The sequence below is a fragment of the Gymnodraco acuticeps genome, unplaced genomic scaffold (assembly GCF_902827175.1).
Source record: "Gymnodraco acuticeps unplaced genomic scaffold, fGymAcu1.1, whole genome shotgun sequence".
NCBI lineage: Eukaryota > Metazoa > Chordata > Actinopteri > Perciformes > Bathydraconidae > Gymnodraco > Gymnodraco acuticeps.
Window position 1 is genome coordinate 5,144,545 of NW_022990501.1, and position 27,758 is coordinate 5,172,302.

Below are 27,758 nucleotides of genomic sequence, written 5' to 3' on the forward strand. Positions count from 1 at the left end.
GTTGAAACCAACGTGAGGAGCAAACTGTTTCCGTTAGCTCTGTGTCTGACCGGCATGTGTGTCCACATCAATTGCACGTCAAGTTTGCATCAGCAGGTTTGGAGATTTATTTAATGTCATAGCAGCAAGTTGTAATGTAAAGTAACAACGACATACACACTTGTAAAACCATCAATGAAGGATACAAAGTTTGCACACATTTTTTTTCTTCAGTCACGGTTTATGCTGCCTACTTAATTTCGACTGTTATTTTAATAACATAGTGGAAAAAGACCCTCATGGGTTTCATTAAAGTGATGGTAAGCGAACACTTACAACGCACATGGTGATGTGGGCTAAATATGCCATGAGCAATGAATCAGAACAATTACAGCCACACGAAAATACTATAGCTCCTATTTCAATGATAAAAAATATGTATTGCAAAGACAGGCTCGCTGTCCTTATTCATGATTCAATAACCAATAGCTTTTTTCCCTTCTGAACCACTGTTTCAGCAAACTGCATGACATGGCACTTATGTTAAAACAAGCAGTGACTGGCAAATGGAAATAACATTCACACCAAAACATAGCTTATATATTGTCGTTCAACTCATTTGAAGGCTGCAGTAATACAGATACAGCACACTACAATCCTCAAGTCAGTGAATTCAAATACTGCTGCATCTGAGATATACTTTTGGAGTTTTTATAGAAAGGAAGACCGTGAAGAAGTCTTTTTTGTACACATTTGAGGTGCAGTTTGATAGAATGGAAAATACATTGAAGAAAGTCACAGCTGCTGTGTGTTTCCTCCTATGTCTTTAATATGAGTACACTGTGTCAAAATGGCTACATTTTACTGACATTAATGATACTTTAATTGTTTTTGTATATGTAAAAAATAATTGGCATACATGAGAAATAATAAGTGGACTAATGCCCGTTCATCTCTGCGATCACAGCATACTGTACTTTTTCTGAACTGCCCAGCTGTTTCTCATGTCTGTAACATATAACCTAATCACACCTCTCACACCCTCTAATCATTAGTACACATTCTTATTGGGGCAACTCCTGAATCTGATATGAATAAATATAGGCATATAAAAATACAACAAGCATACCTACAGTATGTCCTGCTGCTCTTCCCTGGTAAAATGTGTGTCATACAACTAGATACTGGTGTACTTATATACACTATGATATTTAATAGTGGCTCCTAATTTGCATATTTTTCATTTAAATGTCATAATATATTTGAGTGATGATTGTTTTTATTTGTGGATTAATACAAATGTTTTAATTTTACCCATTTCAGTTCAGAGTATTGTTTTATTAGAGCACAGGATTTATTGGTATACATACAAAGATAGGTATATACAATTCATGACTCGAATCATGACAGTTTTACATTTAACTTGCCTTTGACGGAGAGATTCCAATCAGTTTGAACTTCAAATGAAAGACACAGGGTACAGAGAGGCTTAACTCTCAGCGAACAGCTTCAGGGTTTTACAATTTTGGCCACCACCAACTCTGTGGTGATTGAACATTTCACAGCTGAATTCAGTACATTCTGTGGAAAAGAAATCGCAGTAATACAGTACAAACAGCAGAGGGGCCATTTGGCTTCTTAATTCATGTTACAGATCAAGGAGTAGTCACTTCTCTGGTCTATCCCCTCAAGAAACAACCATTTTTCTTCTCATGCTTATTGTGGTTAGAAGACAAACATATTTTGTCAAACTCACCTCTGGATTTTCAGAAGTAGATAGTGACAGACAAATACATTTTCCTCCAGCCACATTACATTATTGCAATTTCAATACTGCCCAACTTATTTCAAGAACATAAAAATAAAGGCAAGTTTGACAGTGCACTAATAGACTTTTTCATGCAATGTTCAGATTTTTGTCATGTATACAAAAGCATTGTGTCACATAGGCTTAGTATTACTTTGAGCATTGCCACTTTGAACACACCTTGGATTAGAATTTGATGGAAAGCTCTTTTCTTGACATGGATCATTGTGGACAAACAATAACAATAATAATAATAATAAAAATAATAAACAAAAGCTGAAAATAAATGGTAGAACTGTGTATTAATTGACACCAATGAAGTCAGGTGGGTAACACCAGCATTCCATTATATTAACATGATTCAAAGCTAGCAATGTGATGGGATTAAATGTCTTTATGATTAGTATACAGATGTGTCAAGTGTCTAAGGTGCACAACTGCATGGGGTAAGCTTACGTTTATGTGACAAATCATGGAGTTCACATTTGCAATTATTTCTTGTTTCCTTTTCCCTTTTAAAAAAAAGTATATTGCTTCAAAAAACTTGTTTTTCTTTTTTGATATTGTGAAACATATCATTCACCACTTCTCGGGGTTTGTCTAGCTAGACAGAGCATTACATTATCAGTCAAAGATACATACAGAAAGATGCTGTGAATCCGAGAGATTAAACAATCAACGATGGGACGTGACAGTGACTTATACTTGGGACCACTTGTTGAAGTCTGTCTGTCTGTCTGTCTGGGCCGACCTGCTATCTACCAGCAGGTGGCACAATGCAAGCACTGATGTATTGCCTGGGTGAAGGGGAGGGGCTTAGAGATTAGTCTGTCACAGTAAAAATAGTCAGTTCAAGGACCCGGTGTGTTCCGCTCTGTGACTGAGGATCAGCAAACCTAGCTGCACATGCTCTCCATCCATCCCTCACACCCACCGCCTCCCACGCATCTCGTCAGTGAATAATGTTAAAACATAAAGGGGCTCCTCATTTGCTCTTTCCAGAAGTGCTGGAGCCCCCTGCCCCTCCCTCCATTTTGTCGGCGATTTCTGACGTGTCTAACTTCTCAGAGCCGTCCCCTTTCTCTGACCTCTCCTTCTCAGACCGCTCCTCCCCCTCGGCCAGCTCCGACCTCTCTGACCTGGCGTCGGCGTCCCCCTCCGACTTCTCCTTCCTCTCCGAGTGGTCGGGTTCCATGGACGAGGTTCCCGGCTTGTCCCACTTGCCCAGTTCCTCGTATTCAGATATACAGGTGGTGATGTTTGAAGTCCAAGCCTTCATGTCCTCCTTTAGAGAGCAGCAAATGACACACATTTTTATTATGTAATCATTCTCACTTCTGGTTATCATTTTATGTTTTGGGATTCACAAAGTGTCATCAATACAGATCAACGTTTTTATACATCATCGGGTTGAGTATCTTGCCCAAGGACACTGACATGTTGTCCACTGACCTTCGATTGGTGGACAACCACTCTACCCAATAACCCACAGCCACCGCCATGTGGTGTGCGATCGCAGGTTTTAATTGGTAGGGAAAGAACGGAGCTTGTTGTAGCTTTAGAAAATGCTATGACTAGTTCCCAAGGCCGGATTAGTGACAAATATTTTACATTTTCATTCAATCTGGCATGTCAATAGCACACCTATTTGTCAAAAGCAGGGACGCAGCTACATAGTTCAACCAAAGTATAGGTCTAGCCTTTTGCCCTTTCAGTCAAAAATTACAAGACAAGGATACAATAAGAACTCAAGACAGTGTATGGCTCAAGAAGACCTAGGTAATACGCCACGCGTAGTAATAAAGTTGAGCGCATACATAGTGAGACCTACACATAGACGGTTTAGAAAATATATTAATTTCACCCTATAGAAAAGCCGAGTTATTTATTGCGGCGGAGAGTGAGTTTCATTTAAAACAATGTATGATGAGTGAGGTTTTTTTTCTCTTGTCACTGAGGGCCCTCTCTTGCTCAAGGGCCCCTGGGCACGTGCCCAGTGTGCCCATATGGTTAATCCGGCCTTGCTAGTTCCTAACCACATTGAGGACAACAGGTTCCATATACGGGTTATAAAGAGAAAATGTTCCCTGATATTTGAAAGAAAATGACAGTATGCTGCAAATTCTGCTCATATTTTGAGACATTTTTGTATTCCTATAGAGAATTAAAAAAAAAAGGAAATTAAAAAGAGACAAACTAAAGCAATGTCTGATATGTATTTGCATAAGGTAAAGATCACAGTGTGAGGAGACTGAACATCATGTTTTTGGTTGAGTTTTTTTCCAGTATTTTGGTGCAATGGAAGTATGTCAATGAATTCTGCTTCAATTGGTTTGTTCTAAATCCAATTTTACACGCAGGTTTTTGTTGGGTAACAATAACCCTTCAACAGATAAGACGTCGATCATTTATATGTTGTTATTGTCAGCAAATCTGTCTGTTTATAACACTTCCTAAAAGTGGCCGACTCAGGCTTTCTGAGGGTCGGCAGATCACCAGCCACACAAGCGGAGATGGAGAGGAAAAGGTTTTCTGGCATGTAGGACACCTTTGCGAGCACAGCATCACGTTATATTAAACCCAGCATGGCTAAAGCAGGCAGTTGTGTCTGCCTCCGTCAGATGCTAACTTGTAAATGCTAACGAGACTATTCTAGCAAATATTCACAGCTATCTTTACTTTCTTTACTCATCCATCTAGGACACGGTCAAGATATTAGACTTTTATACATTTGTGTCATAGCAAATGGACCTTTTGTATGTCTAAACAGCGCTCCGGTTGTTTCTGCTTCTCTCCCGGGGGACACGTTAAAGGATATGTTAGGGGTGAAACAAATATCTCAACTTGATCATTTGTAAGAAGCTGATGTTCTCATGACAGTACATCATTTTTTAACTCAGCGATTACGCCAGCAAGATACTGAAACTCAGTAAATAAGGCATTATATTCCAATCAAATGTCCCTGATTTAAAGTAATTTAGGTTTAACCAGTTTAACTTTATTTAGTAATGAGGAAGAAACAAGAATTCTGTTTCTTCTGTTGGCGCCTGAAACGCAAAGACAGTACCTCACATTGGCTTCCTTTATCAGACCTGGAGGTTCTGAGGTTGTTATTTATTAACCGGTTTCATTTTGTGTTTTAATCAAATGTCACTCAGCAACATATTTAACTGTGACACAGCATTTTATTTCAATGTAGATTTGTATGCACCTCTGTCAATATATACTTTTCTGTTAAAAAGGCCAATAAGCATTAGGAATAATACATAAGCTACAGCGTGTGTGTTCATGGTGATAAAGGAACATGACACAGAGTGCAACAGTGTGGCTCACTGACAAAGGAGCTCTATGGCACCAATCATTAAGATACATCTGGCTTTGGTTTGGATACATACATCATTCTTGTTATTTTAATACATACATGGTTTTGGTCTTTTCATTGGACTTCAACAAGATCACCAGACTCACTCTAACTTTACTGAACACATGTAAACAACCTTTATGTTAGGTATATTCCTTGATGTGTAGTTATCTCCTGTTGGCTCCTTATGGCTCTCTTATGTGGAAAACATAAGGTCTATATTAAGAGACTAAACTGCATGATGTCCTGGTGTCTGCCCCTTTTAAACATGACTCAAATACAAATGTTCTTACCTCGTCTTTTGCATGGAATGCAAAGTTGTTACCATCAGCCATTCTGCAGGAAAAATGAACAGGGATTATCACTTTCTCATTCACTGAAATAATTGTTTTAAGGTTGAATAATACAAATAGTAATAATATTGTAAAGTTGTAAATATTCTGTGCTTTGATTTTAACATTTGAAATGTAATATCATGATTTGTGTCACAATAACTTACTGTAGAATGAAGACATTTTTCTTCTTCTTGTATCCCATAGAAGGATCAAAGGTGCAGTTAGCCAGCTCCACAGGAGGCTCCTCGTTGTATGTCGTAGTCAGGTGCCTAGCATCCTTGTAGAAAAGCAGCTGTCCCTCTTTCAACACACAGTACACGTTCAGCCAGGATTTGCTGTGAAATGACGATGACACATGTAACAGATATTAACAGATTACGATTGAATACATGTTCAGACATGATTTGGGCCAGTGGAAAGATTGACAAACAGAGTAACACAATGTACAGGTTATTACAGAAGTACACTTTCCTTCACATTTTCCAAACACAATGATAGTGGGAGCAAAATTATCATTGAAATTCCCAGGCCTTTTTAAAAAGTTGTCAAGACGCCAGACAAAGCAGGCTTCTTTTGTATAGCAGACGACTGATCATTAGTCGGTTTGAATGTCCGCTGTTGTTGGCAGATTAGCATAAACTACTTCCAACCGAGCTGCTCTCCAGCTAACTTTTTAAGGTTTCCAGCTGACTCATTTAAAATGATCATCTTGTAAAAGGGGTCTTAATACAATTCAATAATCCCACAAGTTAATGATTAGAAGATATCAAGATGTTGCAGTGTAGTTTTAATTCAATAAAAAACAGTGTATGTCTTAGTTGTGACCAGCTTTTCTTTAACATAGCATTACTCCACAAATTACTCTAGATAGTTCATAATGCCCTCCATTGCCTGGAAGTAAAGCTCGGTGACTGTAGGCTGTAAACTGTAAACTGGACATGCTAACATTCAAATCACATGTTTATGCAAGTACATTTCTTATCTTCCTTACACTTGGGTAGACAGATCTCCAGACTCCATGAAATATCTACGTCTGATTGGTCTTGACATTGGTTATACCTGTTTGGGCTTCTCTGCTGAGCTTCAAGGTCAGATGATGTGGCCTTTTTGCGGTAGAGGAAGCCTTCGTTGTGGGCAGTGTGTGAAGGCGGCTGAGGTGTGGTTGGGGCCCCAGTAGCTGGAGCTGAGCGAGAACGCCGTGTCTCCTCAGGCTCTTTGGGACGAGGCCTCCTCCTCGGTTTGGGGCGGTCTCGGGCCCGAGGACGTCCATCAAAACGAGTCACCGGTGCTGAGAGGCTGCTTGCAGGGCGATAAGAATCTCCTCGTGCCTGAGGAATGAAAAAGAAGAGAATGTCATATCAAGAAAAAAATAAAAACGAGCAACACTGTTTTGATGTACCGTGCAAGCTTACTCACAGATGCTGCCTCTCTCTCCTGGACTTGTTCAACAATCTCTGCCATGGTATTTCTCTTATCCCTGGAGTTACAACAGAAACGTGTCACCCAAACACAAGCATCATGTGACACTACAAATCTTTAGGGTCATGCCACACAGTGTTGACTATGCAAATGTCTTAAGATCATCTGACTTTAACTCACCACACTGAAAAAACGGAAACGTTGACTTTAATTAAAGTCAGTGTTGCAGTTTTTTCAGTGTAGCATGGCTCATTCACATACCCTGAGCGTTTGTCAGAACCGTCCTTAACAGAGCCCTCCAGGTCACTCGAGTCCTGCCTCTGGAGCCTCTGCTTGCCGCTGCCCTCCTGCTCGCTCGACGACTGCCTCTCCAGGCGCCTCCGGTAGCGCTCCTGACGCACAATCAGCGGCAGCTCGTTCAGCCTAGCCTGGATCTCTTGTTCGCTGGAGGTCTGTCTACCCAACTTGTACTCCCTCTCTCGCCTCAGGTGGTCCATCTGAGGATCTGAGCGGCTGCCACGGGGATCCCTCTGGAGGCGGCCGTGGAGGAGCTCCAGCCCCGACTCTGGCCCCACCATGTCGGCCATTGGGATGTCCCCAAACTGTTCCCGCTGCGCCCTGCTGGCCTCTAGGAGGGGGTTTACAGCCTTGTGGATGTGGTTGATCCTGGGCTGCATGAAGTCAGCTTTCAGATGCTGCCATGCATATGCCATTTTAGGGTCCATGATGCCACCACTTTGCGCCAGGTAACTAGAACTGCCCAGACTTCCACTGCTGTAATTATTTTGTGCCAGAAAGCCTGAGCTACCCAATCCCCCACTGCTCTGGTAATTCTGCGCTAAGTATCCAGAACTCACCATATTAGGCTGTTGTGCTAAATACCCAGAACTCCCCATGTTAGGCTGTTGTGCCAAATACCCAGTGCTCCCCAAATTAGGCGGTTGTGCCAAATACCCAGAACTACCCATATTAGGCTGCTGCGCCAAATATCCCGTACTTCCTAAATTAGGCTGTGGTGCCAAATATCCTGTACTTCCTAAATTAGGCTGTTGTGCCAAATATCCTGTACTCCCTAGATTAGGCTGATGTCCCAAGTATCCAGAACTTCCCATATTTGGTGATTGAGCCAAATATCCAGAACTGCCCATATTCTGTTGAGGCAGATAGCCAGGGCTTCCCATACCCCCACTGCTTGGCTGCTGAGCTATGTTACCTGCATTTCCCAACCTCCCGCTGCCTAGATGGTTTGGCGTACCACCGACACACCCAGTAGTCAGTCCGTAGTATCCAGAGCTTTCCGCACTGCCAGCAGTTGGTAGATGGTTTATCCCAAGGTAAGTATCTGCTCCAGGATTCTGGGAAGTCAGTGCTGTGAAAGCGGATTCACTTCCACCTCCCGGCACCTGGTGGTTCATTCCAAGGTATGAGGAGCTTGCCAACTTCCCACTGCCCTGCTGTTCCAGTCCATGGTAGCCTGATCCATTTATAACTGGCTTGTAACTAGCTAGGGTTGAGGACAATCTCTGTGTCGCAGGGGAGGCTCCCAGATCCAGACTGGTCTGTAAGGGTTTGGGTTCTACATGAACATGTACCGTCTGCCTCAAGAAAGATGAGGTAGCACTGATTGAGGGAACACTGGGAGTCAGACATGATATTGGGAACATCCTTCGGCTGGAGAGCGGGGTTGCCTTTTTCTCCTCCTCTTTTTTCTTCTCAGCCTAAAGAGAGAGTTAACTAAATAACTAATAGCTCTCCATAAATCCAATTCAAACTCAGACATCAAAGGTTGATGGTCCAACAAAATGGGGGTACAAAAGGTTATCAGGAATGATTTGCTCAATTAAGAACAGTGTTATATTAGCTACTTAGCAATGTAGCATGATAAGCAGATGGGGTGCAGAGAACACAGTAAACCACATGCAGTCAACGTCCTGAGACAGATTTAAGCCCATAACGATGCATGCGCCCCATGCCTGCTAAAGCAAACATAAGATCCCAAGGTCACATGTTCTCCCCTGTAGCAGCATTAAATAGTGACTACACCAAACTGATTAAACATTTATCTACAGTCAAGCTTACTGCGGAAAGCTGGCGGAGAGAGCTGAAGCGTTCTTTCCAGGTGACAGCAGCCTTGCGGAAGGCCTCGTGGCGAAGGATGAGTTGCTCAACCTCGTCTGTTTGGGTCCGGGCTCCTCCTCCCTCTGGCTCCTTGGAGGTGATCAGCGGCTCCTTGGCCTTCAGCCAGGCTTCTGCCTTCACCGTCTCCTGGGCGAACTGGAAATGTTCCTGCCCTGGAGTTGACAGCAGATCAACTGCATGGTTACCACAACACCACCGCACACTCCAGTAGAAATCGTTTGCGCCACCATAGCAGATGTTTATATTACTATTAGTCATGTAATGTTTGCAAGAACAATATTCTTCATACATTTTTCATGGAAAAAAGGACAAGGTAGAAAAACGTCTATAGTTAGAGCCATATAATATAAGTGGTTTGTTAAGAGCTGCTTCCGCTCTGATGTACTTGTAGTGAGTTACTCACTGCGCAGTAACTTCTCCTGGTGTTTGTCCCATTTTTCAATAAGATCCCTCTGCTTAGCCAGAAGACTGTCCAGCTTCTCTTGTATCTGTGGTGACAGACAGATTGCAGTCATTACCTCAGCAACATATTCCTGCATCCTAATCAAGTCATTTTATGGGTTTAATGTGTTCTTTGTGTTGTGCTGTTTGTCAGCCTGACCTCCTCTGATGCAGGGTTGCCTGCAGCTATGAGGATCTTGCCCAGATCTGCACACTGCTGTATGGTCTTGCTGCGGCCGTCTACTTTGGCTTTCAGCTCCTGATGTTGTCTCATCATCACCTCGAGAGCCGTCAGATCTCTGAGGACGGATAGAACAGATACATAAGGATAAATGAAGAAAATATAACTATCATGGGGTGTGTAGTCCACCAAAGAAACTCTTGGTTGTGTGAAATTCTGTCGACTCTTCAACCAATCCACTTATTGATGGGAGAATAATAATGTATAAAATACTCTCAGTGATGGTAAGTGAAACCAAGCCACCTGTTCCAAAGAAATAGGCATTACACAAAATGGGTCAATACAATACAAATGTACAGTTGTTAAAGAAGCCTATTACTATAACAGCAGGGCATGAATATATTTAACATTCTAACAAAATCCCAAAGCATATTCCAGTTCAAATTGTAAGCCTTCTGACTTCAGTGTTTTTATGTTATATGTGTTTTTTTTTCAAATTCAATCAATATCAAGGAATCCTGAAAAACCTACAGAGTGTAAAATGTGAACTGTAAGCAGTATACCAGTAGACATACTGTAGTACAGTACTTGTGGTAAAATGATGAATGAGGCTGAATAATAATGACTTTGTCGACCCTGCCTTTTCTCTGGAGCCAGCAGCAGAACCAGCTCTCACCATCCTCTCACAACACTATGAAATGCTCCCATGTACACAACAGGATACATCCTTCTGGTATAGGTGGCCATAGATGTAGCCAACAACGCTCTTTGACAATAATTATCTTCATTTTACCATCACATTTCATAACAATGATAATAACAGCCTCCATATGTTTTTGAGCATTTCTCCTTTATCTCTGATATTGGAGAGACATGGACAGGAAGTCTGGGTAGAGATAACTGTGGATGACATGCAACACAGGCTGGATTTCCAACCTGAGACGGTTTGCTTACATTATATGTATTAGATCCATGTTGCAGTGATGTTATTTTCTTTGGCCAGACAATTGATGGACATAAATGTTGATATTTAATTAACAAAGTCAATAGTTATTAAGCAAAAACAAACAGACATTAGCTTGTTCCAGCTTCACAAAGGCGAGTGAAGTTTATTGTAAAAAGAACAACTTAATAACTAACTAAACAGAGATATAATCTGAAAACGTATCAATGGGAGAATATTGTTCATAACATGGGTTGGTTAAGGGATTGTAAAAGCAAATGGGTAGAATATAATCATAGATATATTTGGACCTCAGTGAGACGTCAAAGGCCTGGTCTTATTCAAAGCAAAGAGTGCTGAAAATGTAATAGCTCTATGGGTAATGTTCTACTCCTCAAGTGGGACTGTACCCCACTTTGGACACGAGTGGTTTCTGCAATTGAGTAGTGATTGGATCAGCTGTTTCTGCCCAGCTGGACTTACAAAGGCCAGCATCTTGGTGAGCTCTCACAGGCTCTCCTTTTGGATCCACTTTCAGAGTAAGGAACTGGAAAATGTAAGCACACCTTGAAACAACTTGTTGTGGGTTAGGAGTCAACTGGAAACTAACTGAAATGTGGGTAGCTTCCTTAAATGTTTTTATGAAGGGGATCATTAGATAGTAATTTGTAGAAAACATTAATGTATGACAAGTGACATGTGTGACAGGTGATTTGTGGAATATTGTCTCAATTAAGCTAAAAATTACAATTTCCTAAAGCCGGGGGTTACGTCTTCAAATGTTGTCTTTGTCAAACTATCAAGCCAAACCCAAAGACATTCAGTTGGCAATCACATAACACACATTCTGAAGCAGAACATCTTCACAACGAGAAACTGGAACAAGAGAATGTCAGTCATGTTTGCTTTAAAAATGAAATGATTAACCAATTTTTGTCTAATCTATTATTCGCCAAACATTAAAGAAAATGTGACACAAATTGTAATTGGACCCCTTTAAAAGACAGGCACATGCAATCTTTATCAGTGGCACAGTGAGAATGTCAATGCATATGGTGATATACATAAACAGCTGCTAATATTTGGATTACACTATACAGCAGTAGTGATAACTGTGTCAAATGTATAGCCCTCAAACACATAATAATAATACCAGATGTCATCTGAAAATCAGGTCAAGGTGGCACAGCAGCCCAATTCCACACTGCACGGAAATGAATTCTCTCTATAGGGACTGCACAAAACCACAGGGACCTCCAGCTAACTGAACCACAGAATGCAGCTCCTCAGCCAGCACAACACACTGTATACAATGGGTTTAATGCACAGCTCAACACAGAAGAGTAAGCAGGTGTGCAGCAGGAGTCTTACCTGGGCTCATCCCATATAATCTGGCCCATGATGCCTTCCATCCACATGAGGTTTTCACGCACCACGGAGAAGAACTGCACCTTGTCTGTGACTGAGGTGACCTGCACACGGCTGGCCTCACAGGAGCTCAGCAGCTCCTTCCAGGCCTCCATCACTTCCAGCTCTTTGACCATGATGGCCTCCGCCTTTTCCCCAGCGTAGATGGTCCTCAGCTGGGCCGCGTTCTCCTGCAGCTGCCTCACCTGCAGAGAAAGGATGAAGAGGCGTCATTACAGGAGAAAAGAGTCAGTGTAGAAGAGAGCTTGTAGAACTAAAATGATTTTATTAGTGTGTCTGATATTTTGTATTACTAGAGATGCTATCTCATCTACTTTTATAATGCTTTTACCTATTTATATTTAATCTTTTTTACCAGGGATGTGTACTTATTTGATTTGATTTATAATAGCTCATGTCCATCTGCAGTCTCTGGGCAGGTACACACATAACAATCAACAAACACTTAAAACATTACTAAAAAATCAAACTACGATGAAACAAATGTTGGCAGGACTGGTCGCTCACGATCCATTTGTTTTGCGCCATGGGAAATAGAGTGAACGTCTGTGCACATTTGAAGTTCAGCTGAATGATCTTGAATAGCAAGATGTTGTTGTATTTGGACAGTATATTGCAATGATGTTGATTTAATGATTTATTATTAAAAAGTTATAAGGAATCTCAATGTGTTTCAGCACTCTCTTACTTGCCTTGGACCAGCAGGTTATACAATATCAGATGATGTGATGGAATCATGAGGTACAAACATGTTTTCGATGCTTCTATTGCTAAACAATTCCTAAGATGTCTCAATTTGAAGATTTGATATGTCAGTTGTCGACTTGTGTTTTTGATATGGCTTTTGAAAGTCAAGTTGGTATCTCAATCACTCCTAAACATCTCCCCATGTTAACGTTTTTGATAATTTGTCCATTATCCTTAAACTGTGAATATCTTATTATTAGTCAAATGTAACGTGTGTATGCTTGACTCTATATTTAATATGTAAGCCTACGTTTTGTAGTTGCCTTTTTATGTCTGATTGCTGTAACAGTGTAAAAGTGGGGAAATGAAGGTTACAGGAACAGAGGATTTCTGGTCTGCCACCATCCCTTTGCTCATGAGCAGGAGTACACTGTGTGACGTATGGTGTCAGAACTCATCACTTGCCTGTGCAACCAGCAGTTGAAGGGCATGCTCAAAGGAGTGCATGAGCCTCTGCAGGGTGGCTGGATTGGTGATGTTGGCTTGGCACGCCCTCACCTCTGGCAGCTGCTTCATCTTCCCTGCGATCTGAGCCAAGACCTACAACACAGGACAGTGTCATTAGCACGAGCGCTTTAAAAATAGAAGCTGCATGTCACGGCCAGACTGTCTACCTCTGAAATGAAGAACACGGTACTCCTGATATTTGCTTTGACGGTACCTCTTTGCAGTCGGTGAAGAACTTGTGCAGCTGGTGCGAGGCGAGCAGCATCTGCCTGCGGGTCTCCATCAGCTCCAGCAGGTCGGCCCACGACTCGTTCAGCCCGTCCTTCCACTCGGCGATGGTGGCCGCGTCCGAGTGGCCGCAGTCGATCATCTCGTTCACCATTTTGTTGACATGCTCCATGCGCTGCTGCCCGATGCTGTTGGTTTCTGTGGCAAACTTGGTGAATCTCTCCTGAAGCACCTGGAACACACATAGAGCACAAACACTACAAACACACTGATACAATGCATTAACTGAGGAAAGAAAACCTCGGTTTGATATCATTGAATAGTCATTTGAATACATGATTCCTTATTTTAAAGACTAAATGATTAATGGTCTAATTAGGAGAGAGTTTCAGACCCAGTTTATTCAAAACAGAAACATGATCAAAATCATGAATACAAAAATATGTTCTACGTGTCTAACACTATACATTTTAGTGATAGTCTTTTTATTTTATTTGTATTGAACAGAATTGTGTATTGTTTTTATTCATTCTGTTTTTATTCATCCTCTCGCAACAAAATATATATTTCTGGTATAACTGGAGCAGCAGTCCTTTAACATATCTTTTTTGAATGTTGTTTTTTTATATATAAAAATATATATAAAAGAATATTTGTATTTTCTAACTAAATCAAATAATTTTAAGATATTTCTGTTCTTCATGTGTATTTTGTGTATTTTAAAATAAGGGAAACAAAATCTAGTCCGGTCTAAATAAACCTGATTTCGTTCTTTTTGTACATATGTTAAATTCAAAGCTTTTTAATAGCTGGTGAACAGGAACAGTGAGTTCTGACATGTTAAGAATATTTGTACTGTTTACTATAACTGCTTTTGCACTTGGTATTTCATTAAGTGTGAAAGGGTTAGGGTTATGATTAGGGTCAGATGTTCACTGTTCAGATGTGAGACATGTCAAATAGTTCTTGGTGTTCTAATAAATGAATCTTATCCTCAGTGTAATGTCTGCTGTGTTTGTTGTGGTGTAGTTGCTGGACTGACCGTGACGTCCTCCAGGTCGTGGCCCAGCTCGGTGGAACTGGCCACGGTCTCTCGCTCAGTGATCCACTTCTCCAGCTCCTCCACGTCCTTGTTGAGCTGATAGAGCCAGTACTGCTGCTCCAGCTTATTCTTCCTGTGCTCCACCATGTCCTTCAGAGACACGTACAGCCGGTCTATGTGCGACTGCTGCTTGGTGAGCTGCTCACTGAAGAACATTGAGAGAAAACAGAATGTTACAGATACCAACAAGAGGCGCTTTGACCATTTGACCCTAATGTTACCCAACCTATACAGTAGATATAACATGCAAATATTAAACTTTCCTCTTTTCCTGGGCTATAAGTGCTGCTTGGTGAGTGCACGTGAGACCCTGGGTCAGGCCACACCTTTCTGGGTGTCCCATTTCCATAAGAAGCTGGCATTGCTGGGTGAGCATGCCTACTGTCTCTGCATAATTTTCCACCGTTTGCTCCAGAGCCAGGTGGCCCTTCAGCAGCTGCAGGGTGCTCGCCTCGTCCTGAAAAATATCAAAAGGGTATCAGGATACAGGATTCACTTTCACATTTATGCCAACATGCACCTGTTTGACTGACGGGGCGGTCCGTACCGTTCCTTTTTCTTCATTGACCAGTTGGAGCTTCTGACCTGACAGCCAGGTCTCCACTTTAGCCGCGTCGCTGTAGTACTGCTGAGACAGCAGCATGGCGTCCAGCATCACACACCTCCTCTCGGCCTCCAGCTGCAAAACCTCCCACAGCTGGCGCACATGCCCCGCCCCTTCACGCACACACTCCACCTCAGGGGTCCTCAGCGAAGCGATGATCCCCGCCCGGTCCAGAACCTCCTCCACACGAGCCCGCCGCCCTGTCAGCTCCCTTTGAAGGGTCTGAAGGACCAATCACAGGTAAGTTCCCCGACTGAGAGGTCATATCAGCAGACCGTAACCATCATGTTTGACACTCACCTGGTTCTTCTTTACATGCTGCTGTACACTCTGGAGGTTATTCCCATAATCCTTACAGGAGGCCAAGGGAAGCCTCTCCTGGATCCACAGCTATCAAGTAAACACAGTCAGGACATTACATTACTTAAGAAAGCTCTGGAAAAAACACTGATGCATTGCATGATGCAATTAAGAAAGAAATTGAGCTATTTAAATATTCTACTTTAATATAATATACTAACACAGGAGGAATTCTAAAACAGAACTAAACACAGATTATAATATACACTGTTCAAATTGCACTTGTTCCAGCCCAAAACAGCCCACATTTCTCTCACTAAACAAAATAAGAACAAAAAAACTTAAGTTAATTAGATTTCAAACTAAATAGCGATAGTACTTTTTACTGTTTTGTATAAATGTTAAGTTATTTGCTGGTCTTTGGAATACAGTTAATCAGTTAATGTGAATGTTGAGAAATTCCTGATACCATCTTGGCATGTTTACTATGCCTGCACCACATTGTTAAAGCCTTATAACATCTACACTAACCAGTAGCAGCTTATCGTAACCATACAACATACAGTACTGCTATATATAAATAGATATCATTAATACCAATCAGCAGAATTGAACTCAGCCTATTGGTACAGCCTTCCACAACAGTCTCAGTTCCTCATTTGGGAAAATGAATCGCCCACACCTGGTGTAAATGGAAGAGGAAATATATGAAGTGTGCACTCACTATCTCATCCTCCAGGTCTTGGGCGACTTGATGCATCTCTTTGGAGGCCAGCAGGATGCGGCGTCTCTCCTTCAGCGGCTCGATGAGGCGGACGATGCGAGTCTCCACGACGCCTGACTGCTCGCCGGCCTCCCTGTCACCTGCCATCAGGCCTCGCTGGGGCAGGCAGACACCCTGCACGCTGCCCAGCTCTCCCACATCCTTGTAATAGTCCCCTATCTGAGACTCCATAGCCTGCAGCGGAGGGGAGGGGAAGGTCATGTTACAGCCAGCAGAGGGATGGACTAACACAGCACATCAGCTGTTTTCCTATCAGAACATTGCAGGCTTATGTATGGACTGCCTCCCTTTAAGGAAAAAGGCATATGTTGCATTTTTTATTCCACTGAACCTCATGTTTCAGAACACGCCACAATAGCAGCCTGTCACACATGTCAGAGCCATAGACTGTTTATATAAAGGTCAGAGCTGAGGAACATTACATAAACAACAGTGAGCTGAAGTATGCAGTCTGGCTCTGTCAGAAGCATTGGTTACATTCAGGCAGGTTAGAGAATTCTCATGGGCAAAGGTACTGTTGAGATATTATATCATCTTCAATAATCTTCTAACTGAGTCACTAGTCAGAGGATGTAGACAAAGGCTGTTGTATTCTTTTGGTTTGTTTTTAACTGAAGCCCAGGGGTGGAATGTAACTTAGTACTTTAAATGAAATACTAAACTTCAGTTTAATGTTGAAGCACTTCTATGTTGTGCTACTTTACTTCACCTTGGCGACCATGAATGTGAAACATATGATTCCATGTCCTATATCCACACCACCACCGCTAAGCTAAAGGCGGCTGACGTTCATCGTAATCATGTTACGTAGTATAGTATGGTAAAAGCCTTGCAATGTTAAACCCCTGATACAGTGAGTCCTTCTCTGCCCTACTTTAATTTGTTGCCTCATCTCCTGCAAGGCACTCATCAGGGGTGCTGAGGGTGTGTCCCGCCCGGGTAACCATTTCTATGGTGAGTTACGGAGGAGAAAGAGGGGTGTATAGCGGCTAGCTGGGGAGTGCTTTTTATGGTTTGCTTCGATCAACTGAACAGAGAAACCATCTCACCTGAGGACCAAATATTGAGCATCGAACCTTGAGTATTTATTTATCTTTTTTACTTTCAGAGAGTTTCATTCATGTTTTTCTCTTTTCCAATGAATTGCTTTTTTCTGAATAACATTACTCTAGTTATTTGGTTTGTGCTTTTGGACAAAGCACTGGATAAGGCTTAGGATACACATTTTAGAGGATGACCACGGATGATGGTTTCCACCATTTTAATCATTTGTGGCCACTTGTCAGAGACCCTGGAGAGCTTTGAGACTTGCCTGGAATTTCTGGAGCTGCTCATTGAAGGTGGGCAGATGGTGAGCCTGCTCCAGCTGGGGGGGCTGCTGCTCCAGGTGGGAGAGCTGGTTGTCCAGGTCCGAGAAGCTCTTCACCGCCGGCTCAGGCTTGTTGTTTTCAAAGAGCTGGCGAGCCTTGGCCTTGGTGGTGCTCTCCAGGTCGGACCAGCACTCTCTGATCTCCACCAGCTTCTGCTGGACCACCGAACGCAGCTCGGGCTTCTCCTGGATCAGTTCCTGACCCTCCTGGAGTTAGAAAATGAACTGATGTCAAAGCACTGATCAAACCACCAATCTAAGTCACTATGTATTTTCTATGTATCTGATTTAAAAATATACATGATATGTTGGACTGTTATTTCTTGGCTGAGTGGCTGTACGCTCTCCCTCGACTCTAAAATGTCAGCTTCTGCTTCGAGCCACGGTTCCTATGGGCTGAGATGATTGTTGCTTCACTTGGTACCAGAAATCAGTGAACTGCATCCATTTTCCACCATTTTAGAATTCTAGCACAAAGATCTCTAAATCAAAAAGTATTAATTTAAATCTAAAAAAATGACATTTTTTAAATGAAAGCCCTATTGCAAATCTCCACACACATATGAACACATGCCATTCTGATGAATGATCTTGTTTTATATTTATTATTTTATTGCATAAAGGCAATGTTGAAATCACATTTACTCGTGCTGAAATTGAGTGGCTAAATTCAGTTTTGTCCCTAACATAGCTCGTCAGAGAGGCAGGTGTATGGAGCAAAGTTTGGCCTGACCTAAAAATCATGCACGGTAATTCGAATAAACTGTCCTGTACTCTTCTGCCCCTCCTCCCTCCCCTAAATCTAGGGCTAAATCATGACGTGATTTGTTGAGGAGATTCTGCTCAAGGCTTGTCAATGAAACTGCACTGAAAAAACTGAAACATTGACTTTAATTAAATGTATTTTGTCAACAGATTTTACATAACTGTATTAGTTTAGTTGAAAGCAATTATATTACGTTTTAATGCAAAATATTAGGTTCAACTTAATATTATTGGTTTCAACTAAACTAATACAGTTATGTGAAATCTGTTGAGACATTTAATTAAAGGCAACGTTTCAGTTTTTTTCGTGTGTTCTCTTAAATCGATTATAGTCACACCTTCACGACTCTTTTCAGATTTGGTCTATTGGAAGATTATTTTAGAAATGTTTCTTTCACACATGATAGTTAATGATGTAATCATTATTTCCTTGTATTGTCACAACAACCATGCACATGATGGATTGTATCCTTTACATTGTGCTTCCCTCCTTTATCTCTCACAGGGAGCTGGACCTATATCCTATGGCTCTCATAATGCAGTGCTGCATTCCTCCTCTTGGCACAGGCTCTCTGCTTAACTGCTGCTAGCGCTCACTCTCTCTCAGCCTCTCCTATCTTTCCTCAGCCTCGCTCTGCCTCTCATAATGCAGAGCCAGCAGAAAGCAGGTCTCTCTCTCTCCTCTCTTGGCTTTACTGACACACAGTGAGGCAGAGGGAGAACAAATCAGAGAGGGGGTGGAGAGAGGAGAGGGGAGAGGCAGCGTAAAGGAAGAAGCAAAAGGAGAAAGAATCAAAGGTTGGTGGAACAGGAGCGAGGCTGTGTGTGTGCTGGGCAGCCTGTGCGCGGTTGGATCCAAAGGGCATCTGTGAAGTGGATTTTTGAGGCGATCACGGCTGGCGATATTATAATGCCGAGCAAATAATGGATCATGCTATTATAGAAGCATCGTGTTGCCAAATTCTGCAGGCTTTCTTGTAATGCTGATGCAGCAGAGTGTAAGGTGGGTGGAATAAAGGGCTTGGTTTATACTACTGGCTCAAACAACAATGAATTCACTCCCACTGAATTCATAAAAGTAACACTATGCAACTTATGCTTTTAACCATTCAAAGAGTCATAATGCTGCAAATAAGACCAAATGCAGCTTCAAACCAACCCACAATGCAATACTAACACAGTGCATAGAGTGGTGCAGTGATGATGTGTTTTTGTAGACCCGGAAGTTAGCATCGCAAGTGCTCCCTTAATCAAAACCAATGTGATCTCCACTCTGGATTTCGGTATATTGCAGAAAATAAAATATTTTGCAAACATACATTTATGATACTTATGTTTTGTTCAGCAGGATAATCTCCGCATATCAAATATTACTTTGTAATTTTTGAAGCGCAAGTGCATTTGGCAGAAAAAAGAGCTAACGGTAGGCTACAAACGAAATATACTACGACCACATGGCAACGCATCAACAACGCTAAGCTAAAGTTGGACTTGTGTCGGTGTGAAGACGTTTTGTAGTTTATTTAGTCACTTTTTAGCAACCGCTGTATTTATGACACGTACAAGCTTTGGAAATTCATGAGTGGAACTTTCACTAACGTATTTTCTGCCAAGGGCTATGTGAGTAGCTTCAATGCTACGATACAGCGGAACATGATTTTTAAAAGGAAAGAAGACTGATGTTCATGTGAAAATAATGATTATGCCTAACAAACAAAGACCATGTAAGTTACGCTGCTTATTTAGCATCTAATGCCAAAGTGCTCATATGTTCTGAACTTTCAAAAATATGTTAAACCAAAAGGCAAACTATAAATATCCCGTACATTTTTATAAAATGATCAAATAAAGTCAACATTTCACTGTGTTAACTGAGTTGTGTGCTGTTTCTTAAGCAGTTTTTTTAACATGACATGTTCAAATTCTGATAAATATAATAATTTTAATAGGGATTCACAAGCAACCATTTCCTTTCATTATACCTATTTAATTCAATTTCCACCGACTGAAGGTATATTTCTTGTTGTTGCCCACATTTATAAATCTCATTATGTAGTTCATTAATAGTGCAGTGCAAATATATTTCAAGCTGTGAACAGCTTTACACATTGCTGTTTTATAACATGATCATGACATGACATTTACTGTATAACTGGCAGTGTTTCAAATCATCTGCCACTTTGAACATTTCCTTAGTCATGTATTTATATCATTCTTTAATTATGACTTGTATTCCTTTTTTCCCCTAAAACAACTGCACCATCAGCCCAACATATTATTCTACAGCTCTACAGACTTGGAGGGAACGTAACACTTGTATATGTCTGTCTGTGCAATATCTTTTTTACTCTGTTTTACCTGCCCAAAATATTAATCGCCATTGTGGATTAATAAAGTTGAATTGAAACAAATCGAATTGAATTAAAAATGAAGAGCAAATACAGATGACAAGGTTTCACATTTAACTTAAATGGTGATGTTTGTATGGAACAGAATGTCCTAATCTAAAGCAAGCACAGTTGTTTTTTTACCTTATTAAAAAATATTGATTACATTTGTACCTTTGTCCATTTTTTTACTTCATTGACCAGGTCGATAATAGTCTAATATAATAACCCATACACGACAGCCATACAGACACTAAAGAACTGGTTGGAAGGTTTTAAAATGGAGTGTGGAACATTTGTCTCCCCCCTTTGGCAGAGAGAGAAATCACAATATGTCAAAACATCTTGCTTTACTATTTGATTGATTTTAAACAAACAATACTCCTTCATATTCATGAATTTCAGTAAATGGAACATTTATCGCCATATTCACACGATAAATACATTTTCAAGTTTGTAAAGTTGGGATTGCAACCGCCTCCTTCCCGACATCTCCCCGGTTCAATGAATGTCAGACCCATAGTAACACAGCAGGGGTTTTTACTCTAATTTTAAATAAAAACAAAGTCTTGTCTTTCGGAATATGAACTTATTGTGAGCAAATCCAGGTGATAAATACAGCTTTGAAGCTTTTAAAGGTATAATGACAAGTGGCAAATGGAACAACTCAATGACACAGTCATCACAATATGTGTTGTGTGTGTGTGAGTGTGTGTGTGTGTGTGTGTGTGTGTGTGTGTGTGTGTGTGTGTTCCTCAGCAAATAAACACACACACACACACACCATCTTCCTATTTAATACAATGGATGGATCCCCCATGGACAATAAGGTGCTGTTTTCACCAACAATTGTCCCAAAATAGGGGACATTTTTGATTGTAAATTAGAAGGTGTGTTGTGGAACCCTTACAATCACATGTGGATAGTCTGAGGCCCAGACTGCCTCTGATGTATTTACTTATCTAAAAACGTGCAGAGACATGCAACTAAAGATATCTGCTTATTGGATGATATTTCTTCTATTTTAATATTGTCTATTTTCCCTGCTGTTGCTTGGATTTTCATGTGCCAAATGGCACTGGTTTCAATTATTTGTTTATGCCAATTCTGTTTAATTTAACACATTTTGATGAGCAAGGGTGTGCACAAGGACAAGGGTGTGCACAAGGACAAGCCTGTGCTCAAAATAGATAACCAGAAGTGCACAAGTTAGACTTAAATTGTATATTGATGCCCATTCGTGGGTATGGACGCCAACTTCGCGGGTGCACATAAGCATTTGCTCAAAAATACAAAGTTAAAGTATATCAGCAAAGTCAACATTTTCCTTCAATTTTTTCATTGATAGGTGTGCACGTGGGAATTGATGTGCATGTGTATATGTGAGTGCCCCATACTAGTACTTCTTAAAGCCAAGATACCATCAAAGTGGGCTAACAACATTTCTTAATCCTATATCACTTTGATTCCCCAACTGTTGTACATCACTGAGGGTAAGACACTTTAGCTAGGTGGTACACAAGACCCCACTGAAAGGCCTTACAATTGCCCTTTGACTGGTCCAAGTCCTAAACTAAAGACCAAAAAAAGGGGTCATATTATATAATACCTTAAGGACTGAAGGTCTATACAGTATATGTGTTACTGAGTTCCCATCCATTATCATGACAACCTTTCCACCAATGGTATTTCGTTTTTAGTGTGTGCTAAGGACAAGAGGCAGTGCATTTGTGAGGTCATTTGGATCACTGATTCTGTAGAAAACTGCAAACCCCAGTCCATCTGCACTGAGACCCCGGTCTGTATCAACACAATTCCATTCAAAGAAACAAGAACATAACAATATTGCTCTCATTACAAACCAAATGTACCGGTGAAATACGATTCACCGTATTCAAAGAGCATTGATTAGATTAGAATCTTTAATGACCACACAGCCAGGCTGGTGGAATTCGTGTTCAGTGCAGAGTATTACAGCTTGTTCCATACAATTCAACATACAATAAACAATAAAAAGTACAACACACAGCACAGGGCAAAGACAAACATCATGACATATATATCCTTCTTATTCTATGAAAATGCTACCCAATACACAGCCACAGAGAGGTCGAGTGGGTTAATGTACCCTCAAGGTATAATAGCTCAGGGAGATGCCTGTTTCCGGGCCCATAGCTTCCTGAAAATATGTCCCCCTGAACATTACAGTTAAAGGGGCCCTATTTTCAAATCTTCAGGTTTGTATTTAATGTCTCTACTGTGACATGTCTGCATGCTTTCATGTTCAAAAAGCTCTTTATTGTTCTCATACCGCCTTGCTGCAGCACCTCTTTTCACCCTCTGTCTGAAACCAGAGCCCAGTCTGCTCTGATTGGCTAGCCTGTATATTGTCTGAACAGTTTAGAAACCTCTGCTATAGTAAATATAATTTAATTCATTATGGCAATTTGACTGCAAAATTGGCGGTTAAATAATCCGTTACACATATGAGCAATAAGATGAAACATGCTTGGCAGTAGGTTATGAGCTCACACTAGAACAGCATGAACACTTTGATAACAACACACTTAACACCATTTCACAGTGTGATATTATTGTGGCAAATAAATTACAGGAGAAATTCATTTATTCATTTTTATACCGATCAAATAATCGTTAGTTTGAAGAAAAACTCGATAACCCTGTAATCATATGTAGTCTAGTGCTTAAAATAGCCAAACAGACAGGGTGGTAAAGTTACGAGAGTTTAAATCTCTTTCACAGAACACATTTTCACGTTTTGTGTTGGTGACATTAAATAGAGCATACTATGCTCATTTTCAGGTTCATGTTTGTATTTAGTACCTCTACTGTGACATTGTTGTTCTCACTGTAACATGTCAAAATGTCTTCAGTAAAATAACGTTTTCTGAGAGATGCATTTATAGTTTTTTTTCTATTGTATTTTTGATCATGACATGTATTGACAACAAACATACATTGACAAATATGCCAAATATATTTATTAAGTGAAATAAAGTCATCATGTCTTGGTAAAATTCTACCTGCCAAAAACAAAGTAGAAGGTAAAGAGTAATGTATCATTTTAATGTTTTTGTTATTTTTCCTTGAGCCAGGGTTATTTCCCCTTTGACCCTCACCTGATTGGGGCCTGGATGATCCCAATCATTGTTAAATGTATTAGGTACCAGCCCCTAGACAGACATCTAAGTGATATAGTGCCAATATGTTAATATGCAAATAGTGTGTATTCATTAGTCTGTCACTAAACTATGTGCTCCAGCTGGCTCATGTTTTTCTCTGTGTGCTGATCCCTGAGCCTAAGGCTTGGCACAAGGTCAGCTGTGAGTCCTCTCACTGTAACAGAGAAGCTCCCACAGATCCTCCACACACCAGGCGGCATGGACCTGTGTGCAAGGCTTTATGTGCTGAGTAAGTACTGAGAGAACAGAGGAGAGCGGCCGAGGCAGGAACCCTTCCAAAAGGACGCAGAGTTCTCTGATCGCGGCGTCATCTTTTCTGTCTCTCAGGTAACGGCAGAGAGAGATAGGGGGAGATTGAGTGATGTTAGCAGGGCTATGGAGACATGAGGGTATATGTAACTGTCTGTACTGAGCTACATGCATTTTTGGAGAGAGAGAAAACTCCTATGGAGCAGCCATCTTCTGCACTCAGTGTGAATCCTTTCAGTTCATTAATCTGGAGTTTGGCACGGTTATACACATTTGCTGATGATTCAGAAGTAGAACGGTATCCTGTTTCAGTCCGCTTTTATTTCAAGCTGAGATGTCATCCTAGCTCTACATGTCATGTGATCATTACTGTTGTGATAAACAGAACATTAACTGTTTATTATTTCATAAAATAGTCAAATGTGTTTGACACGTTTGGCAACTGGTAATGTCTCATGGTTGTGGTGGCAATGTGGACGCCACCATTCAATACAACTGTCAATGGTTCCATTCCGCTCCAGGAGCTTTGTTGCTTTTTGTACCCTTACCGAAGTCATTTGTGTTCTTCTAAGACCTACATCTATTCAGTTACAATGATAAGAAATACAATACAAAAAAAACGGAGAAAAGCAGATCACTGCATTTAAAAGCTAGAACTAGAGATTGGTTACATTTTTTGCTTGAAAATGGCAGAAGCCTAAACAATTCAGCGATAATCAAAACATTGCAGCTTACTCTTCTGTCAATCGAGTAATCAATACATCCCTAAATCCTTTTTTTAAGCACTACATTGTAGAATCCGAAAGAAAAAAGAGTTTGTAAAAGCTAAAACCTCATTTGGTTTGATTCCAACATGGCAGTATTTTACAAACATGGCCGCACAGCTTCAGGGACTAAACCTAGGAACCAGGAAACCTTCTACCACGACAAACCTTGAAATACATTTCACACATGGACAACCCATGGTTAATGAGGATTTCCTCTTTAGGTAATGTATTGGGCTTGCCTTCATAGGCCATGGTTATAATTAGTTACACTGCTATCTAATGAATATTTAATAATAGGCCTAGTGTATAAAATGAATGTGTAAAAAATCTATACAGTCTAATGAATTTCTTAATGTATTCAATACAAAAATTAATAATTAAAACACTTGGAAATGTCAACAAAACCTCTCGGTATTATTAGAGATGTAAATACATTTCAGCAAGGTCAAAGTCTGATAAATCTCACCCACACAGCCATCCCATCATTCAGCATTTTCTTCTATTGTTTGTCCATGAACCTCTTGTCAGGTATTTTAGTCACAGTGATTGCCATAGTGGTAGAGCACTCCTTTACTTGTAGGTTTTCAGTACAAGTAAGAAAACATTGCTGACAGGACACACTTTACACAATCATTCTTTGTGATTGTGATTTTTAAAATAAGAAATAGCAGAATTATGAGATTAGAAAACAGGTTTGTAGGTGTCTTATGTCTTGTGCTTGGAGGCTGAATGCAACAGAGCAGTCCTAATCTAAATCCCATTTACCTCTGATATCTCATCAATCTGAATCAATTATTAAACAGCACACACCTTAGATCAGCAATTTTGTATGAATAGTTTAGAAGCAAAGGTTTCTAAGAATGTTACCATGTGCTGGACATAACAGTTAAATCACACATTATTACACAATGCATGTTTCTACATTAAGAAACATTTGGGTTTTTGAAAATATGTGTACAATTAAATAAAAAATTGTTTTCCCTACATGACCTCCTCATCAGGAATTTCACACGTGACTGAAATATTAAACACATTTTTCGAAAAGAATAGCAACAGTATATTTGTGGTTTGAATTGGCCAGATGCAACATGCCATTAGCAGAAATGGAGTCTCATTGACTAATTCATATCTCACCTCAGCTTCACTGAGGCAGAGGGCATGGAGAACATTCTGTGTGGATGGAATGGTGCTCTGTCTTGGAAGCAAAGCATGTTGGGAATCTGGGGCAATAAAATCCAATCTGAGAATGTTTTCATGATGTGAACTGCCTTTACGTATGTCCCTAACAGATACCATGTGTAGATACATGGGGAAAAGAGGAATCTGCTATCCATGTATGGCCTTTTCTGCTGCAACGATTTCAGTGTCCTCTATATGATTAACTGTAACCTCCATAACTGAGCAATGAAAATCATGTGGCCTAACGTCTGTGCAGAGAGAGCAAAGATCTACAGGGATCCTGCCACCTGTGAACCTGAACACACAGCCACTATAGCAATATAACCTTGAGAATGTAATTCAGGATGTAATTCAGGATGTCCCCGAGCTGAGTGATGACATCTCTCCCACTTTTCCCTATATATATATATTACTGCCACCACACCCACTGTTATTCATGTCCCCCCCCCCCCCCCCCCCTCCCCACCGACTCACCTGCCTATCTGACCTCCCCGTCCCTCCATCCTTCCATCATGGTGCCCTGATCACCTCTACTCACCTGTTCTATCTTGGCGAGCCATTCCTTATTGCGGGCCAGTTCCGCCATAAAGGCCTGGTGCTTCAGCCACTTCCTGTGAAGCTTTTGAGCCTCATCCCGCGCCGTGTCTCGGGCCATAAGCATCTTCTCTTCCACCCGCTGTCCCAATCACTCAGCTAGGGGAGACAAAAATAGCCACCATCAGGAGTCCAACGCTCGAGCCAGCCCTTCTTCCCCTCTTTCCCACAGGACGTCCTGCCTGCCTCCAGTACGCAAGAGCCCCCCGCTCTGCTCTGCAGGGGCCTGGCTACCTGTGCTATCACCACCCACCCCAACCCCCACCAGACACCCTTTTCTGTAGAGAAAAAAAAAATCAAGATAAGCACCTCAGCAGCAGTGGTAGCAATTGAAGCACTCAAGCCCTTCCTTTGGGTTGCCCCTGGGTCCTCATGCCCTACTACTTCATGGGTCTTGCGGTCCTGATGCTGCAGTGCCTGCTAGCCAGTCTCAGAGAAGGCAAAAACAACCAGCGAAATAGAGGAAATGCGCCAATGACAACACTGGTACAGAATGACACACACCTCCAAGATTCTTCTCGGGTTGTGGGTTATCTTCTAGCTACAAATGACGATTACAATCCAGCTATCAGTGAAGGTGTAGATGTAGCATAGCCACAGAAGAATCTTTCAGCCGGGGCAAAACCTGACCATCCACCACTCGCCAGTCCCAGTCAATCTGTAGTCCGGGCTAATGATGCTGTAGACAGGAGGAGGAGGAAGAGTTGGAGTGGGAGGAGCAGGGTGAATGGGATGCAGAGGCAGTGCAGAGGAGGCCGGATAACATAAGCTATCCACTCGTGAAATGCATGGTTCCTTCCGCTGCAAAGATGTACGTGCAGGCGGCTGTGAGATAGACACTATTTTCTCTCCTCAGTTCCCCTTCCTCGTGTCCCCGAACAGCTCAGGCGCGCTTGGTGCATGCTGCTGCAGTCCTTGCCTCTCAGCTACACTCCTGTGTGTGCGTGTGTGCTTGCGTGAGTGTGTGTGTGTGCAATCACAATCAGCACTGCAGTGCCGG

At 41.3% G+C, this 27,758-nt stretch overlaps 1 protein-coding gene across 4 annotated transcripts; it reads right to left on the minus strand.

Annotated features, from left to right (window-relative positions):
• Positions 1 to 93: 93 nt before the first annotated feature.
• On the minus strand, positions 94 to 27,758 carry sptbn4a (spectrin, beta, non-erythrocytic 4a). 4 transcript variants are annotated; one of them, XM_034226667.1, is made up of 20 exons: positions 27,068 to 27,758; positions 26,703 to 26,857; positions 17,558 to 17,821; positions 16,186 to 16,419; positions 15,462 to 15,551; positions 15,105 to 15,383; positions 14,821 to 15,014; positions 14,498 to 14,702; positions 13,442 to 13,723; positions 13,186 to 13,320; positions 11,977 to 12,218; positions 9,642 to 9,780; positions 9,444 to 9,528; positions 8,981 to 9,192; positions 7,163 to 8,619; positions 6,899 to 6,959; positions 6,542 to 6,810; positions 5,647 to 5,817; positions 5,441 to 5,483; positions 94 to 3,071 (listed from the first exon to the last, which is right to left on the minus strand). In XM_034226667.1, exons 2-20 carry the CDS (start codon positions 26,823 to 26,825, stop codon positions 2,772 to 2,774), a joined length of 4,785 nt encoding a protein of 1,594 aa, XP_034082558.1. In that variant the 5' UTR covers positions 26,826 to 26,857; positions 27,068 to 27,758; the 3' UTR covers positions 94 to 2,771. The 4 variants fall into 4 exon arrangements, with proteins under 4 accessions (XP_034082558.1, XP_034082560.1, XP_034082561.1 ...); XM_034226669.1 differs by having other exon boundaries at positions 14,884 to 15,014; positions 26,703 to 27,758; XM_034226670.1 differs by having other exon boundaries at positions 13,442 to 13,687; positions 14,884 to 15,014; positions 26,703 to 27,757.